Source organism: Rosa rugosa, chromosome 6 (assembly GCF_958449725.1).
Source record: "Rosa rugosa chromosome 6, drRosRugo1.1, whole genome shotgun sequence".
Classification (NCBI taxonomy): Eukaryota; Viridiplantae; Streptophyta; class Magnoliopsida; order Rosales; family Rosaceae; genus Rosa; species Rosa rugosa.
In genome coordinates, this window is record NC_084825.1 from 999,416 (window position 1) to 1,019,137 (window position 19,722).

The 19,722-nt window shown below is 40.4% G+C and overlaps 1 protein-coding gene across 2 annotated transcripts in view; it reads right to left on the reverse strand.

Moving 5' to 3' along the window:
• LOC133715732 (linoleate 13S-lipoxygenase 2-1, chloroplastic-like) overlaps nt 1–15,740 on the reverse strand; it is an 84,547-nt gene extending 68,807 nt beyond the window's left edge. The window contains exons 1-9 of one of the 2 annotated variants that reach the window (XM_062142358.1): nt 15,297–15,740; nt 13,288–13,559; nt 12,978–13,215; nt 12,577–12,897; nt 12,355–12,440; nt 12,059–12,169; nt 11,660–11,961; nt 11,184–11,450; nt 10,151–11,038 (exon numbers count right to left, since the gene is read on the reverse strand). In XM_062142358.1, the coding sequence (XP_061998342.1) occupies nt 10,279–11,038; nt 11,184–11,450; nt 11,660–11,961; nt 12,059–12,169; nt 12,355–12,440; nt 12,577–12,897; nt 12,978–13,215; nt 13,288–13,559; nt 15,297–15,681 (2,742 nt within the window). In that variant the 5' untranslated portion in view covers nt 15,682–15,740 and the 3' untranslated portion in view covers nt 10,151–10,278. Of the gene's footprint in view, nt 1–10,150; nt 11,039–11,183; nt 11,451–11,659; nt 11,962–12,058; nt 12,170–12,354; nt 12,441–12,576; nt 12,898–12,977; nt 13,216–13,287; nt 13,560–15,296 lie in introns of those variants that run through there. The other variant, XM_062142357.1, reaches the window with a different exon arrangement.
• Between the last annotated feature and the right edge of the window lie 3,982 nt (nt 15,741–19,722).

Consider the following 19,722-nt stretch of genomic DNA (forward strand, 5'->3'; position numbering starts at 1 on the left):
TGTAGGGACTAGGGCCCAGGCTAACTCCTCATAACACCAAAACACATTTACCAGTAATTCACTTAAGCACGGGGTAATACTAATCACCCGGCTTCACAATTGTACTTTTCAAACATAATCAAATCCACAAAATACAATCTTTATGAATTATAGATCGTAATATATATGTATATGTACACACACATATATATAGAGACATATACTTAGGAATAATTTCATATGAAAACGTATGTAACATAATTGTATAACACAAATAAGTAAATTCACTAGCAAACAACATAATAAAATAAATAAGCTTATACATAATTGAAATCAAGTAAAATATTAAAGCACAAGCATTAAATGAGTAAATATACACAATTAATAAGATTGTAAATAACTGAAATAAAGTAAAATAATAAAGTACAAGCATTGAATAAGTAAATATACAGAATTTAACAAAATTATATTATAGTTAGTATTTCAGTTCTTATGTCCAAATCCATTGAAGTTCATCAAACTTCAAAATGTGTTATGATGTCCATCACAAGTCCGAATTAGTCAAATGAGTACACCATGTCAAAGGGTTTTTCACAAGGAATTCAATGGAATAAGTCATGTAGTCCAGATCAGAGGGATATAGTCCAGAAATGGTGAAGAACCATAACAATGCAGAAACCGATATTTTTGATACTGACCTTTGGTGTTTAAGTCTTTACGTTCTGTGTATTTTACCATTAATTCTCAAACTCTCCAGATCACAAGTAGAGGTCCTAAGCTTCAAATTGATATAAAGTTTGTTGAAAATGGTTAAGAACTGAGGGAGATATGAATTTTTGAAGTTGTGATGGCTGTATGAGATTTCCAGCGAGTTTAAAAGTTGAAAACTTTGATTAGCCATAACTTCTTCATTTCTTAACCTTTTTTTGTGATTCAAAAGCCTAAACTGAAGAAATTTTGATGAGGGATTTAATACTGTAAATAGTTTTGACAAAACAGACTTTGTTATATACGAAAATACAGGTTTGCAGCAAAGCAGATTCTTTTCCATTTTATCATTGATTATGCAATTTGATAAATCTTAAAGACAAAAGAATATAGAAATGTATTCATGTACTTACTTAAGGAACTCAGAAGGTCTTGTGATCAAACTTTGGACTTCTTTCACAAAAGGAAACTTCTTAAGGGAAATAGGATGAAGGATTTGTGTGAGGAACTTTTAGTTGGGTTTTCTCTTCAACTAAGGGAGTTTTTGATCAAATTTTTCATTTGATCTTCAAGCTTGTAGGAAGTATGATCAGATCATATGCTTATATAGGCTAGAATTAAGCACTAAGATAAGTGAGTGACTAATATTGTAATGCAAGTGGCTAATCCACTAGTTAGGTGAAATGATTAAAAGGAAGAGCAAAATTAAAAGAGTAGTAAAAGAAAGAAAGCATAAATCAGCTTTGCCAATTATATATATATATATATATGGCATTATATATATATATGTATGCATGCATGCATGTACACACACACATCCATAAACATATAGATACACATTTACCTAATTGATAAGTAAAGAACTTTAGTGCTTTCTTAAGGTAAAAAGAAAATATCAATAATTAGTATCAAAATGACATGCATCATAAAAATAATATGGATGAGAGTCTTGAGCTTAATAACAAAGTAAGACATTTCGAATATAACTAATAATATAGTACTCTATAGTTGACACTAATTTTCGGGTTATTACACCTAGGACGCTGCTCATAGGCTTTGGTTGCGATGAGCGGTTTGGCCACTGTTAATGTTAGAATCCGGGGGGACTCTAGTTAACTAAGTAAAGAGAGAGAGAGAGAGAGAGTTGACACGAGATGTATAGTGGTTCGCCTCCGCATGAGCGGGAGACTACGTCCACTTGAAAGCTTATACTAGTGTGTGTCGAGCCTTGCGGCCTAACATGATTACAAAGTGTGTTGTAATGGAGTGAATGGTGTTTAAGTGGGAGGAGAGTTCCTTTTATAAGTCAAGGAAGCCATCTCCTCTACTTGTTCTTCGATGTGGGACAAGCAACCACACAATTCTAGTCTAGAAAGCCTATTTGTGAGGGCATGTTGACAAGGGCGGAAAGGTGGCTTCCCGGCGTCGGATTTGCCTCTTCCGGATACCGTGGCGTAGCTTGAACATAGGGCTACAAGATGCAAGTCTCGGTTGGGCCTCACCATGGCTTGTGGGTGTCCCAAAGAGGGTGTTACTTATGCTTGGTGATGGAGAGAACTAGCTTGCTAGTGTAGGTATGAACAAGTCCCCGAAGTCCCCGAGTAAGAGTAGCTTCTTGGTTGGGGAGTTCAAATCATGAAGTCATCAAGCATAAGTAACATCCGAGAGGCGCACAGCCCCTACAAGTCCCCGAGCTCCGCAAGCAAGAAGGGACTCGCTATCCTGTATCACAAAAGACAAAATGGGGCGTCGCCCTGCCGCATGGCGGTAGGTCGTAGACCATAGACTCGTGGAGCCCGGAGGCTAGACCATATGTAAGAACACGTGAAAAAGTGTAGTGCCCGGAGGCTAGACCACATGTAAGAAGCATTGTGAACCAAGAGCGTAATTAAAGCATGTTGGATAAGTGTAGTGAGTTAGGTGTTCGAGCAAGTTAGGTGTAGGCGTTATATGAGCGTGCGGGGCGTAGCCCAAGCGAGTCGCGGCCATGCTTTGATACCTAAACGAGTCGTAACCGTTTCGCAAGCGTTTATCCAAGCATGTTTAATTGAGCTATAAGTGTCACAAGGTTCTAGATGAATGTCACATGAAAGTGAATTTAAGCATGTATGTGTGTAGCATGTACTTGTAGGAAAGTTGCTAATAACATGTTGTAGGCATGCTTAAGGGTTATAGAGACATGTATAGTCATGGTATTGGCGGTAGCTCAAATTTGCAAGAGCGTAAAGATAAGATGGTGTGACTTATCTTGTGCCGATTTGGAGCGAGTTGAAGTTGGAGTTGTCCAAGCATGACGCTCGAAAAATGATGATTTTGTCTCCTCGAAAAATAAGAAATAGGTGATTAGTACACGGGTATGTAAAATCAACACTAATAGCCTTTATATGTACCTTGATGAGATTTTGGAAGCAAAGTATGTAAGTGATATAGTAGTTGAGGACATGCATGTACACCTGGGCAGTGGGAGCTCATATATGTATCATGGACAGCTATATAACTTGCGTGTGAATGAGTCAATTACATCATGGACCAAGTAGTTGCCGACATTCAATTAGATGGACCAAGAATATAATATAACCTCATGGTTCAATAAAGCAGCATATACTATTACCATGAATATCAATATACCATGCATCACGGTAAACTCACTGGCCCATCATATCAATATATATAGAAAGAGCCTGTTGTAGTGTAGTGAATAACCATACTTGTGTTGTATGTGTGCATGGCAGACAAGGATATACATGACACCCATATGTGCAAGTATGAGGCACGTGTGTACCCAAATAAAGAGAGACAGAGAGCTTATCTTGGCTTTGCTGCAAAAGTGCAAGTGAATATGCAGTGCAGGGACCAAATGTTCGAATCGAAGAGGAGAACAAGAGAAGAACACGGGGATGAGCAGTAAGGGTATGGCGGTGGCCTGAAAGCTCAGTGATGAACGCTGCTGTCGACGGAATAGGAGTTTAGCGGAGCCCCGAGCTCAGCGGAAGCGTGCTGGTCAGCGGAACCTTTTGTTCAGCGGGGCGGAGCGCGGCGCTGATGGGCGGTGGACTGCCGCTGGGTTGTGCAGGCAGTGGCCTCGGCGTTCACCTGGAGCTTGGCGGAGATCACCGAGCTCAGCAGAGGTAGGGCCGCTACAGTGAGCGGAGGAAGCCAGCGGAGGCTGCAGGTGTGGCGGATCGATCCTCCGCCGGGTCGGAGCTGCTGAATGCAGGAGAGCTGCAGCTTGGGTCGCTGGGTCAGAGATGGTGCCAGCAGGGGATGTGGCCGGCGGGGGGAGAGTCGCTTGCTGTGGTCCGGCGGAGCGTGCAGCGAAGCGGTACCTCGAGCGCAGCTGAGCGTTCTGGCGATCTCGGCGGAGCGGAGCTCCAAGCTCAGCGGGGCGGAGCTAGCTAGCGGAGCGGTGCTGGGAGTCTGCGTGGATGGCAGCGAGCTGGTTGAAAGCTGCAGCGGTGCAGCAAATTGCAGCGGAGGCGTTGAGTCCAGAGCACTGGGCGGAGGGATGCACCGCTGATGGATATGGGCGGAAGAATGGAGATTGGCGGGGGAGCTCCGGAGCTGCAGTGAGCGGAGGAGTTGGGCGGGGGTGGCCTTGCTGTTTGGAGCTGGCGGAGCGGAGAGGGAGAGCTGAGCGGAGAAGAAGCGCTGTAGATCGTGGTCGTGGGTGTGAAGAACAGATCTCTGGGTGTCCAGAGTAAATAGCCGCCCAAGAAATTTTTTTTTTTTTTTTTTTGTAGTTGGCGTTGACCTAGTGAATAGTTTAGCGTTGACCTTTTTTGAGTTGGGCGTTGACCAAAAGTTGATCAAGCCTTGATGGGCGTTGACCGACCCCGCCGGGCGTTGACCGACTCCGCCGGGCGTTGACCGAGCATTGACCGGCCCCAATTTGATGTTGAATGAGCGTTGACTCGACACTTTCGGGTCAAAGTTCGTGGTAGGTGACGAAGCCTTTGTGTGTCGGCTTCCCACAGACGGCGCCAAATGTTAATGTTAGAATCCAGGGGGACTCTAGTTAACTAAGTAAAGAGAGAGAGAGAGAGAGTTGACACGAGATGTATAGTGGTTCGCCTCCGCATGAGCGGGAGACTACGTCCACTTGAAAGCTTATACTAGTGTGTGTCGAGCCTTGCGGCCTAACATGATTACAAAGTGTGTTGTAATGGAGTGAATGGTGTTTAAGTGGGAGGAGAGTTCCTTTTATAAGTCAAGGAAGCCATCTCCTCTACTTGTTCTTCGATGTGGGACAAGCAACCACACAATTCTAGTCTAGAAAGCCTATTTGTGAGGGCATGTTGACAAGGGCGGAAAGGTGGCTTCCCGGCGTCGGATTTGCCTCTTCCGGATACCGTGGCGTAGCTTGAACATAGGGCTACAAGATGCAAGTCTCGGTTGGGCCTCACCATGGCTTGTGGGTGTCCCAAAGAGGGTGTTACTTATGCTTGGTGATGGAGAGAACTAGCTTGCTAGTGTAGGTATGAACAGCCACTGAGGCCTCCATTTGTCTTCAATATTGCACTGGAGATTTGGTTAACTAAGATGGTTTGATCAAGCCTTAGTCCAAAGCTTCCAAGGTTCGCTTTGCCTCCCCAAATCAGCGCTGGAGATTTCTTTCCCGTGAGAGGCTGATCTCTATAGCCTTGCCCTTTTCCCTTATATACCATTGCCCCTATTTGATGATGGAGGTGGAGGCTGGTGGAATATAAGGCTTGGTGAGGACATCCCTTTGCCCGCGCTCGCCTTGAGGTTCCTTCTTCTTCTCATCTTCTGCGACCCTTAACTTCTTGAACAAGTTTGAATCCTTAGGAGAGCTAGCCTCCCCTGTTCCACTTTTCCCTTTAGGGCTAAAAGGCTGGAAGTTTCTAGAATGTGAACCAATCTTGACTGGTGAGAACAGGCCAAAGCGAAGAGTCTATTTAACTTCTTCATGTGACACTTTAATGCCACACTCTTCTTTGCACCGCGAACATAACACGACAGGCAAAGCCTTCTCCACAGGCTTGGACTTCTTCTTTGCCGGCTCCCCCTTGTCCTCTTCCTCTACCTAACCTTTAGTTGTAAGGTCAAGAGTCAGCTTTCGCTGACCCTTCTTGTTCCAGGCCACATCCACCATGTTAACCCCAGTATCTGGGAAGAGGTTTAAATTAACCAAAGCCGCTGAAGTCGTTAGCAATTCCACCTGGAGGCTTCCATTGTTCAACCAACCCTTAATTTGGTCCTTCAGCTTGACGCATTCAGCCGTATTATGGTTCCACAAATGTGGAACTTGCAGTATTTCTTTCGTTTCAATTGATCTGCTCTGGGGAAGGGACCAAAATTGGTCTTAACCATCTTTGCGGCTATCATCTCACCTAGGATCTCATGCGCTTTATTTGCATCATATGCATAGGTCGCGAATTTAGGTTTGGTGAAAGCCACCGACTTGAGCTTGACTGGTTCCTTACTAAGTTTAAGCTGTTTAAGCGCAGAGCCCTTTTTCCCTGTCAGCTGGAATGCAGAAACATCACCTTCTTCAGCTTCTTCCTCCTCAAGATTTGCCTCCTCGCTCTAATAATAGGGATCAAAGATGGCTGGCTGATAGCTCATGGAAGCCACTGTCCTGTGCTTCCTTGGAACGTATGTCCCCTTAGAGGCATTCTTCCTTGCATCTATCTCTTTGAGGAGGTGTTCAAAGCTAGCTACCTACTTCTGTGATCAACTTTCCTATGGAATTGAACAGGTTTCCATGCTACTTCTTACGTTGGCGTGGGTCCAAACCTTTGATTGCCAGCTTAACTAATTCCTTTTCAGGCAACACAAAATTCAGCTCCGCCTTCTGAATCTGGAAACGCTGGAGGTAAGCCACAGCATATTCAGTTGGCTATTAGGCCATCTGAGTGAGAGAGGCCAGATCAACCTCGGGCTCTATAGCTCCAAAGGTTTCCCTGAAGAGCTTCTCCATTGCGAGCCAGTCAGGCACTGATCCTGGTTTCAACTTGGAGAACCAAGTAAACGCAGCCACAGACAAGGAAGTGGCAAAGATTTTGCACTTCAAGCTGTCGTCGATCATTCTGGTACTGGCCGCAATAACCCTAAACCTGGCCAAGTAAGTTGCAGCACTTTTAGCGTCTTCCCCCGAGAAAGTCGAGAATATGATATTCTTATACCCCTTAGGATAGGGTGCCAGCATGATGTGTGCGGGGAAGGGTCCCTGAGGGGCCTCTGAGTAACAACCGTGATCATCTCCTCCACTTCTTCTCTTCTTATATAACCTAGACCAAGAGGGGAAGGAGCTGCCACTGTAGCCTGCTGAACCAACTGTAGGGCAAGAGGCACTGAGTAGTGACTGGTGTCCCTCCTATTCGAATGACATGGGGTCCAGACGAAGGCTGCAGGATAGGAGTTGAAATAAATTGGTCTTTCACCAAGGCAATGATTTTGACCGGGTTACCTGCCTAGTCAAGTCCATAGTATCCATCAGAGAGTTCCTGGTAAAAGTTCTCCACCCCGTTGCTGTCGTACTGGCAAAACTCAACCAGATCAACGGAAGTGCCTTCACCAATCTTTAGGACTTTGTCCTTTTTCCCGCATGAAGGCAAAGGTTTCGCCTTGTTGGTTGCCTGAGCTCTAGTGACAATCTGGGATTTGTCCTTACTCTTGGAGGAAGTAGGAGTAGGTTGCACAAGAGGTGTTGCAACATTGCTACTACTAGCCTTATCCCTCGCATATGGGGGCACGTACTTTCCTACGCTGGTGGGCTCAATGGGCTCGATAGGTGCCTTCTTGAGTAAATCTCTGATATGATCAAGTTCCCCTTTCTGTGAGCTCACCTGAGTAGCCAAGCTATCCCTATCCTTGCGCATGGTCGCGAACTCCACCGCAGTCTCTTTGCGTTGATTCGCGAAGAAGCCTTGGATCTGCTGAAATTGCTCTCTAGCTTCTCGAGGGTTCTGGTCCATTCGCTCATTTGTGAGCGCGAATGATCTCTTCAATGCCTCCCACTGCCTATCATTATTGGTTTTCAAGATAGCCAGTGTCTCCTCCAAGTTCGCCCTATGGTATAGGGATAGGGGCTAACCAGTCAGAAATATTAGGATTGTCGGCGATGGCCTCATTAGTGGAAGCGAAAACGTCAACAGCCTATGTAGGCTCGATCGCAGTATCTTTGCCCCGAGTAACGAGGTCATTGGAATGGTTTCCTCCTTTTTTATAACTCGACATCATGGACGATGGCGGGTTAAGAGAAAACTTTTCCAAAACTTCTTCTTCCTAAAGACCACGACAGTCAACACGAAGGTGCGGCCTGTAACTGGAGGTCTTGTGCTTTAGGCAGTTCACATAAAGCTTTCGGTAAAGATTACTCCCTGACTTCCCAATGGTGGCAAACACAAAAAACTCTAAAGCAAGTCCTATTGAGTGTGTCAAAATGTTTGGCTACGACCTAGTTTGGCTAGCAAACATTTTCTTTTCTGATGCGTGAGTGTGCCAACACCGAGGGTGTAGTCGACTTCTTCTCAAAAGTTGTGGACGAGGAGAGCATCAACCTCGTCACTAGGATTTTTTCTATGCCTTACAGATAAGGACTTTTGTTGTGATCTTCTTGCGTCACCGAGTCGATACTTAGTTTTGTAGACTAAGCAGAGCAATCACCGGGAAGTAGGAGAAAGCATGAGTTTTCTAAACCGTGACTTTAGCTTTGTTGGTTGCTGGGGTGTTATCCTGGCTTCGCTGGTTTCAACTAGGTTAAAGATAGGTTGCTCCGAAGAGACTTTGGATAATCTGAGAGATTAGTTGATTGAGACGTTATGTGTGTTTTCCCTTGAAACTTGATATATATTCATAGGGTTTCGGTAGTTCCTTGCCATAGAAGGATTATTGAATGAAGATTCCTAATTAGTTTATGCTATGCGAATCCAACAAGGGCTAGTCTTCCTTGCGAATTCCGAAATGGGCGAAGCTGTAACCCAAACCCAAAGCTGTTTTATTTTTAGGCTGCAGGTATCGGCCCGCCATGCTCAATTCTCTTAAGGATATTGCCAAAATTATTTTTGGGTTCAAACAGTGTGAAAGTCAAATCAATTCAAATTGTTCATAATACTCTCTACTATGTTCTATAACATACAGTCGTGAAAGAAAATTTATTGATCATGTGGGAGCTAAAATATACAATTTGTGTCTGCGGTTTTACCAAAGCGACTAGCTGGTTGCTCTCAAAATGCTTTTCTAAGATTCAGATTCAGCCACCATGGAAAAATACATCAACTAGCTGGTTGAGCATGGAATTATCTCACACTTAATTTAATTATAGATGTAACATCAAATCTTTCATATTTTTCTCTTTTCTTTTTAATATATATTTTGTGAACAAACTTTGTATGCGAGTGCTTGTAACACATGAGGCAGGCAACTTGGAATGGATTTATCTCAGATTTGTTGCCCAACTGACTTCAGCAGGTCTGATAATGCCAAAGGCATTATATTTCCTAGATTGTTTCATAGACAATTGTTTGGTTGCGTCCTAGTTTGGGCTAGCAAACTGTCTCTTTTGATGCGCAAGCGTGCCAACACCGTGGGGTATAGTCGTCGGGCGTCTCTTGACCTGACTTCTTCACAAACGCTATGGACGAGGAGAGCACCAACCGTGTCATAGGGTTCTTTTCTATGCCTTACAGATAAGGACTTTTCGTGTGATCTCTTGCGTCACCGAGTCAATACTTAATTTTGTAGACTAAGCAGAGCAATCACCGGGAAGTAGGAGAAAGCACAAGGTTGCTAAAGCGTGACTTTAGCTTCACTAGGTTGCGAGGGCATTACCCTGGCTTTACTGGTTTCAACTGGATTGAAGATAGGTTGTTCCGGAAAGACTTTGGGTAATCTGAGAGATTAGTTGAAGAGAGGTTGTGTTTTATTGTTTCATTTTAGCCTCAATATATAGGCTACTTCAATATGCGGATTCACCTTCTTAATAGGAGTGCAATACTATATTTTAGACCACAGTTATTGGTCTTATATGTGAGTATGGTAGCCACGTATTGGCATCTTTCATGCAACTAAGGAGAATCAAGGGATGATTCACCTTCCTTAATTGATTAAAGGCATGAGATGATGAGAACCCTAACCCAAAGCATACACGTAACCATGACTCCAATCTTAATGCAAGATCTTTTGCCAAATACATGTGTTAGAATCCTAGTCAAATACAACCTTGAGTCCATCTTTGATGCAAAGATATTCTCATATATGCTTCGTCTTGGTAGCCAAGTAAACCACCATTAATTATCAAATATCTTGATTATTAATGATAATCCGATAATACCGAGATTTGCCTCTAGACCACTTGGTCTGCAAGTAGGTTTTAATTCTAGTCGCAGGTATCGGCCTGCTATGCTAAATATTGCCCAAACTAATTTTGGGTTCAAACAACAATAATTAAGTTCATAGACAATAATTAAGTGAAGCTACAATCTTTAGCTCAAAGAAATAATGAGAGTGAAAAGAAACCATTTTTCATGGAAATATTTAGGCTTCACATTATCAGTTATCACTGACGGATGCAGATTAATTAGGCGTTAATTACTAATTATACAATTAATAAAGCGCGCATCAACTCATTTAGATGGAGATGCTGTTGGGAACTCCCTTTCCTGTGACCCCTGATTCTGAGAATGGCTTCAAAAGCTCATATGGAACAACCCCTGCTCCGACTCTGTTTTTCAGCTTCATATTGGTGTTCTTCTCATCAATAATTCCTTCTAGCTTCTTCAAATTGCCATTGAACCGCTCGAAAGCTGCCTTTATCACCGGGTTTTCAGCCCAAGATGACTCCATATTCCCACCAATGTACTCCTCATCGGGTGAATGGTTCGATAATACATCTAAGACAGCCATCACTTTTGTTGCTTGAATCTGTGAGGGGAAGCACCTCAACAATGCAGCTTCTGGTTTCTTCAAAAATATCTTGAAAAGATCGTCATTTGGATCTTCAGTTGGCATGTTGCTTCGAGCTATTGTAGGCCGGTTCGGGAAGTATCCGGCATACATGTACTGACCAAAGTTCACTGCAGCATGATGTCCAGCTGTAACCCAAATTATAGTTGTCAAGGTATGAATGAGATCTTCTGGGGTTTTCAAAACTGGCCACCATGGTTCATCTTTTTTGTCTGCATGGCCTTTGGTTCTAACTTCCGTCCACCAAGCTTGAAGCTCATTATCTGATTCAACAAGAGTTGGGTCTGGATAATAGTGGTTCACATAGTCACCCACCCACTCTTTAATGGCATCCCACAGAATGAGACCATCATTTGCAAATGGGTAGTCTTCAATTGTTAGCTTCACACCATGCTCAGCTGTAGGATCCTCAACTGCCATTCCCCTGAAAGTAATGCAAACAAGTTAATTAGTAGCTCAAATTCCATGGAGTCTTAATTAAATTTGTTGTTCTTTTTCGAAACTTTCAATCAAGTTCCTGCATCACACAATGTGAATAAATCTTATAGTAGTTTCATCATATAAAAGACCTTCTGATTAGATCTGTAGGCAAAGCTTCCATGTCAAAGCGCCAAAGCTGGTCATAAGCGGCAGAACTGAGCTCAATCGAGTACTTTGCTGGTGAGAAGCATGCCTCAATGATTCCACCTGCATTAATGAGGCTTTCTCGAGCCAGAGCATTGATTTCCATTGTATAACGGAAATGAGGATGTAGAAGCCTATAGATGGGATGCATTGCACTTAATTGTCGATTAGCTGCAATTATGTATGGTTCTGTACAACAATGAGTCCTCAGCCTGTGAATATATAACAGTAAAAAGTAGTTACAACCATGAAAGACGCGCATTTGCTAATTTCCCCATATCCATGCTTGAGATGGAGGCTTGAGGATTAGCCATTTAATATTTTTATCACGGTTTTAGAATCAAATATAAAGGACCAATTTGGTAACTAACTGGCACTATGAAAAAGGTTTTGAGCAATTTTTGGGGTACCAAATACTTACCAGTGGATGACAAGCTGATGATAGCCCGCATCATGGGCACAAACATGGGCTTTCGCAAGCCTCCAAAGCCAGCAACCAGTGGCATCCCATGTTGGGGTAAACACTTCCTTCCATTGGGGCTTGTCACCAATGGGTGGCCGAGTGAGTTCAATGGCAACAGGCCTCAGTGTGCCATTCTCAGTGAGGAAGAAAAGTGTCCGAGAACCATACAGTGTGGTTCCTTCAACCTCTCTCACTTTGTTCACATAAGGCATGAGGAGATCATGATAATCCAAAATAAAGAGCTTCTTTCTTTTTAAGGCCTGCATTTCAATTTAAACCAATTGTTCCCTTTCACACAAAAGTGACAAAACAAACGACAAACTGTGATAATGAGAATGGAATTTATATATATGTTACCTCATTGACAGTCATAAAGCCTCTGATCTCCTTCTCCACTAGTTCTGTGGTGATCAATGATTCAGCTGGGCCATAAATCTCGGGGTCAAGTTTACTTTTCAATGGCCATTCCTGATACGTCATTACAAATTTAGTGCCATTAAAGCAAAAAAACGAAAGTTGATCAACCAAACCACAAATAGTCTGGTTTCCTTGGTTTTCTAATAGATAGAGGAAAAAGTAGAACACACATGTTTAGTTTTATAATTGAAGTGAAAGAGTTCTTTTGGTAACGGAAATTCACGAAGAAAGCATACCGTAACTAGCTCTATGCTATATGGATTAAGACCAGCTAGAGTTTGCCGAGAAAATTCTTCATCTCTGAACCAAGAAAATTTATCACCTGCATAATTTAAGAGCTATGAATATCAAGGCAGCATACAAATGGGACATGAGGCCAACAATGAGGTTTTCTGAAGAGAATTAATTCTTGTTTATTAGTTTTGCATAGATATATAAAGAGGTAGCTAGAGGTGTACGATCAAGTATTTCAGGGGTCTCAAAGAGCAAGAGATCATCTTGTCCATCGCTAATTGCCTTGACTAGCCTTGGGATGATTGACTGAAAAAAGCCACTAGCTGTAGGCTTAGGCAATGTGACTCCTTCATTGAACAATGAATCTATGGCTGTGAAGTAGGGAAATCCTAGCTCTGGATCAACAAGTGTTATCTCAAGCTGAGGAAGCAATGCGTGCAGCACAGATTTCAGGGTCTTTGCAGAGAATGTGAGCTGTTTCAACTCTGCAAACGCTTCATCTCTTGGCACATACACGCTGCTGCTTCTTTCCTCCGATAATGGATCTGCATTAACACAATAATATGACAAGAATAATCACATATATAGCTCTTATATAGTGTTGCTATTAGTTAGTGGTGGTTACCCTTTTTAGTGCGTGGTCGTCCAGTTCTGCAGCGCCTAGGGTACGGGTGGTCTTTGCCACCAAGGACAGGCCTAGCCAACTCGTCTTTGCTATCCGGGTCTCCAAGATCATTGTATGTATCATAATCGTAAATCCTTTCAGATGCTTTCCTTTCACCCTCGCCATTTCCTCGCAGAAGTTGTAGCTCCTCTTCTCTTAGCCTCTTGATCCCACTTGGTGTCTCTAATGGTAAGTAAGACTGTTTCATTGTCGACGACATTAGCACATCATCGTTAGAATGATTGGTGTAAGCGAAACTAGTCATACATACCTTGTTAGTGAAAAAGATTCTCTTCTGCTTATTGTCATACTTGGAATGAGTCCATGAATTACATGGAACACTAACAGAGGTGCCATTTGGGAAGCCGGTGATCTCGATACTCTTGATGTAAGCCTCCTTGTGGTGCTCATTCTCAACCTGAACCGCTCCGATATCCCCGAAACCTGCTGGGATCGTCAGCACACTCTCGTACGTAACGATTGTCTCTTTTTGGTTCACTTTGTGTGCATATCCCTTTATTGTTTCCTTCTCTAACTCAGTCTCTGTTGTAAAAACGAATCACATAGATACTAATGAGTATAACTTATTTTGCCAACGTACATTCCCTCAAGTAGATATGATTATCAAGTTATAAGCTTGAGAAGATCTAAAACCTAACAGTGTAAAATTCCTACACAAGTAAGGAAGTGCAGAATACTTTTTTTGAATGTAATTCTTGAATGTTTCAAACAAAAAAAAAAAAAAAAAAGGGCATGGTCACGGACGGGTAGTTTGGGCCAATTAGGATCCGGTTTGGCAGTGCATGATGACGGGACTATGGGGTATATCGCTTTCAGGTCTTCTTAAAGAAAATGTCAAAATCTTTATTGGTCGCAGACCTCGTACGACCACAGACTGACTCATCATTGATATTGACGCCTATCATCTTTTTCTTCAGATAATATGACTAATTTTTCTTTTGTGACTAGGCTTGGCCCGTTCCCATGTATAGTAAAAGAGTAACATGGCTTGCTTTTAGGGGACCACTCAAGAGAGCAGTTGAATAGGCCCTTGGAAAATTACTATTGATATATAGTACATATGTACATTATACATATAAAATATATATAATTTCTTCTATATTACAAGAAATTATAACCATGAGACTATAAGCTTAGTACGTAGTACGAAAGTCTTGATCACCTAATTTTAGTATTTTTCATGCCAAAAATTTTAAGTTACATTAATGTTTCAATACATCAAGTAGATTATATTTGATATAGAGGTAAACTGATTTTATACATAAGTAGACTAACTTGATTTGATCTCAAAATAATCTACCATATACGATATCAGCGCATGGCAACCATTTTTGAATACCTCATAGCATTTTCCGAATATTCGAGACTTATATCATTTATGTAATTTGAAAATGCTTAAGAATAAGATGTGATACATGATTGTACTACTAGCCGGAGGACCCACTAAGCAAAGCAAATGAGTAGAATTATATAGTACTTAACCTCTCTATGGTCCTTTCAATTAATTTTATATCTATACTTAATGATTGATTGTCAATTCGTTAGTTCATTGACGATGTAATTAATGACTTGTCTTTTTTTTTTTTTTCCAATTAATAACTTCTTTAAAATAAAATAAAATAAAAGGTCAAATAAATGAATAGTACATCTCGATCAACACGCTAAAAAGTTGTGCATATTGAAAAATATGAAAAATCCAATGGTGATCGATGTGGGAATCAAAATAAACCAAATCTGCAGTTAATATTTTTTTTGGTCAAGAATCTGTAGTTAATCAGTCATGCTTCTATTCTGATGTGGTGCTTGGTTAATCTCAACATATATAATTGTAGTTAAAGCTCTAAAATAATATTTTTGACCTAAAATAAGTTTAAATATGCACTAGAGACTTTGAACCCTTGTTTTGGCTCACGCCTTATTCATTAATTAAGCTCATTAATATTAAAGGCCCGAGCCAAACACCTCAAGTGGTGAATTAAATTTGAAGGACAAGGACTTTCAAGGACCGTTTTTTATTTCCCGGGGATATACATATATTTTCTGAGCCAACCAAAAAAGAATTAAAGTTCATAGTTTTAACTTTTAAGACTCTAAAAGTTCATACCCAGAAGCAATTGAGAGGAAAGGATTCTGAAAGTTAAAACTCAAACTGGTTGGAATCAAGTTATATATGTAGAGAGTCAGATCGGATGAGTTAGAAGTTAGAACGTACTAGTTATGAATAATTAACTAAATTAATTTCTTCGGTAGTTAGCTTACTGGGGTCAAGTTGAGCGCTGACGAGCTCGAGAAGAAAGGTTTTGCCGGCGAAATCGGTGAGGGTGTCGAGCGGTGCAGTCAAGCTAAGGGTGGAGAGGATGTTTGCCGCTGTTTCTTGCACCGTAACCACTGCCTTTACTGTAACTGCAGTATCTGTTTTATCCACCCCTGTGTTGGTTGCCGTCGCTGCCTTTACTTCACTGGAGGCACGGATGCGATTATATTTTTTGCTCAAGTAGTGCTTTGTGTGGCCGCGTGCAGGAAGGATGTTGAGGAAGAAAGGGCTGCTCAGAATGGCGGAGCTGCCGGGTTTTGGTGGTAAGAGAGGACTAGATCTAGCAGAGGAGGAGAGTGGTTTTTGCAGCTGAGGCTTCATCATCATCATGATTGCTTTAGCAGCTACAGGCTAGCTAGCTTTGTTTAGTTTGGTTGCTCCAACTCTTTGATGGGTTCATTCATTTATATTCACACAGGTGTAATAACCAAGTACATATAGATTATTATTATTATATTTTTTTTTTGGTCTGAACTGAGTACATGCATATAGATGGAATTACTCATGTTTTGTTTTTTCTTTTTCATGTTTTACACATGATGAACAACTGAGCATGCATGTGTGGTGATGTAGAAATAAATAACGCCATAGCTTTAATTATTCAAAAAACTTCTGTTCTGTGACAACTGACTAGCAATTATTCATGAATCATTCAAATCACAAGTCACCAAAGATAAAAACGATAGTCATGAATTCGTTGAAGATACGAAACCAAAGATAAAAACCGATATTCATTCATTGAAAGATAAGGCAAAAAACAAAGAGAGAAAAACCATGTTGATGTTCTATTTCATATTATAATTGAATTTTGCTATTGTACGTACGGAGGGTGAATATGATACCATTTATTAAATAAATACTATTAACTTAATGATATGATACACGCGGAAGTAGTATTTATTATAAACAATTCTTAAGTTCACCCTTAGGGTAAACGATCATATTCACCCATTGTCGATTAACATACTTTTACTTAATAAATTTATAATTCAACGGTTCAAATCTTAAATATTTGACATTTAAATATTATTTCTGTAAGAAATCAATCGAATAGGAAATCGTTTAATTATCTAACTAAATCAAACAAATGGATGGTTCTAACAATACTTATTACTACTATAATGAACCGTCCATAAATTTCATACAAATGAATAACTAAACTGTCATCGATTGCTCATATTGCATCTCCTAAATAATGTGAATTCCATGCTATCCGAGCCGGGTTAGATCTCTTAAATACCCTTCGAATACAAAATGTAGTAGTCGAAAGTGATTGTACTGAAGCTATCTGTGAAGCTACATGTCTGGACCATTCTTTGCTGGCTAATAGTGGTCTCATTGATGACATTAAGGCTGCTGCACAAAGGATACCCTCTATGCAAATTGCCTTTGCACCTCGTTCATGCAACGTGGTTGCACACAGACTTGCAGGCATAGGTTTTGAAGCTTAACATAGCACAGTGTGGCTTGACTATGTTCCTAGCTGCATCATTGATGTCATAAATACTGATTGTAAATACCACAATTGAGGTGCTTCAATGAAATTTCTCTTTGATTCAAAAAAATAATAATAATAAATAAATAAACTGTCTTCAATTTAATTGATTTTTTATAGAGTTAATATTTATATTACGCTATACAATATGAATGGTTGAATTAGAAAATTATAGAGTTATTATGCGTTAATCGCAAGAGATGGTGAATATGCTCATTCACCCAAATTGATGAACATAAGAATTGTTCATTTATTTATGATCTGGAGAAGTTGAGAACAAGTTGATCGATTATAATGCACAAATGTCTGGACTCTGGACATAGCACTGCAACAAATGTCTGGATTGCTGAAATTGATATGGAGATCCATCCACATATCTTTTGGTCTCCGATCTAATTTCTAGTTTTTTTGTTTTTTTTTTCTTCCGTTTGGGAACCAATCAAACACTACTTAACTAAATTAGTAAACATGCGCTTTCCATGTGATAACTGTCGGCCCCTACCATTCTTTTGATTTAGCCTAGTCCTTATGAATCCTATTGAAGACTACTGAATCACTCCACCCAAAGTGCCACATGATATTGATATATGCAAGATCATGCAATGGTGCGATCTACCAATGATGGATTGCACTTCCCTTAATGCAACCACTCTCATGTTAAAAAAAAAAAATAATAATAATAATAATAATAATAATAATAATAATAATAATAAATAATAATATAACCACTATAGCTAAATACATCTACCTAAAGTTCAGTATCATTTGGTCTAGTGACATAGTCTCTCATTCGTAAGTGAGAGGTTGTGAGTTCGACTCACGAAAGATTAGTTGTAGCATTTGAGTTGTTTATCTGATTTATCTGATATAAAAATATATATATATATATATATCTCTACCTAAAAACACTTTTATAGTCTATATACTTTGAGTATAAACGATTTTAATTTTTAAGTGCAAAAATAATTAAAGTTCAATGGACTTTTTTACCTACACAACGGTTTGTTATTCAACCATCTATATTAGGAGTTCGACAAGTCTTCTCTTAGGATAATGCTTTGCACATTTTAATTCGATAAATTTTTCACCTATATATTCTCAAACAAGGAAAATGATCCAATTAATGACTCCAAAAGGTAGCGTGGATCCACGGCTCAAGAGTGATTCCGGCATGATGGTGGTGGCGGTCCGACGTTTCAGGCGAGGCGGCGTTGGTGGTGATCCGCCGATGGCGGCCTGCGGTGGATGGGGCCAAGCTTGGCTGGTTGCGTGCAATTCTCTTGCTTCCTGTGTTGAGGCTTGGGCTAGGGCTCTTTTTTTAGGCCTGGCCTGGGCTGGTTTGGGTTTATGTTTTATTTTTAATTTTAATTATGTTAGTTGGTTAGTGTGGTAGCGTTTTTGGCGCGTAATAAGTCCCTACATCTATTTTACAGGGCTGAATGCCAGTGTGTGCACTCTAAGTGCCTTGTCTGCTCTAGGTAGGAGGTGAGTTGTCAAATGGTCGCTACTGCCTAGTGGCAGGGTGAAGCCAAGTATCATCAGATTTAACCTCCGGTAGCAACATAGTAGGAAAGCTGTGCTTATGGTAACTATGCTACGTTGTAATCGAGTTATCTTTCCATTATGTCACCGCTATGTCAAAGCAAATAGAGTAGCCAGTAGAGCATTCTTTGCTAGTTGGTGCCTGGTTGAATACATTTATTTGGTAGAGACTTTTGTTATTATTTCAGGACGTTCTCTAGATGCTTATTGTAATCATGGGTTTAGGCTCAATGTCCCCCCTTGTATTCGATAGTTTCATTAATCAAGACTTGAGAGCCATATGTATGAGGTGAAAATCTCATTTACAGTTCTGTGGAATAGCAATAAGGGTGACTTATCTGTCAACTTTTCCACTATCACACTTTGCCTTATGCGCGTAAAGTTGCCAAATTATGTTTAACCTCTGAATTTGAAATCACTGCTCAATAAAGTTGCCAAAATATGCTTAACCTCTGGATTTGAAATCACTTCTCAAATATATGGCCATAATTTACGAGAACATTTTATAGTCATAGTAAGAGGGGGAAGGATTAAAGATTTACCAGGTGGGACATATCACATTGTTTGAGGAACCCTAGAGTGATGTAGAGGATCGCCAATAAGGGTGTTCTAGTGCGATGTAGATTCTTATCCAAGACTTGTATCATTTGATAAAACCATGTGAATCACTAGAAACATGTAAAGTGTATAGCTGACCAAATAGCGAGAATTTTGTAAGGGAACTAGAGTAAGTTACCATGAGACAAAAGATCTTCTTCAACTAATAATGTTACTTTTCTTTATGTTTTGGTCTCTATGGGAGAGGGTAGAGAATTGAGTTAGGATTAGATTAGATCAAGGTTTCAATTTTCCTTTAATGCAATTTCCTTTTAATGTAATATATATATATATATATATATATATATATATATATATTTATATTTATAGACCCGTTCTAGATAAGACCTCCTTACTTTAAGAATTTGAGGATTTTTACTATTTTACACTAGTATATGACCTAATTTAATGATTTCAACCGTTGATCTGTTAAATTCCTATGCAAGAATAATAACTTTTATTGGGGTCAATAAACCTCCTAAAACTTTTATGAGATATTCAATGACCTCCCCGTGGACCTCCGGCGAGAATCCGGCAAAGTCCTGCAGGGACCTCGATCGAGGTTCCTGAAAAATTCGGTGAGATTCCAGTAAACTTTCAGGTGACCCCACTCTCTCTCTCTCCAACTTTATCTCGATATGAGAAAGAGGAAGAGGGGAAAATAGTCTCAAAACTAAACAAAAAACAATAAAAAAGAGCTTAATTGGATATGAGAGAATAAAATGAGTCATCTTATG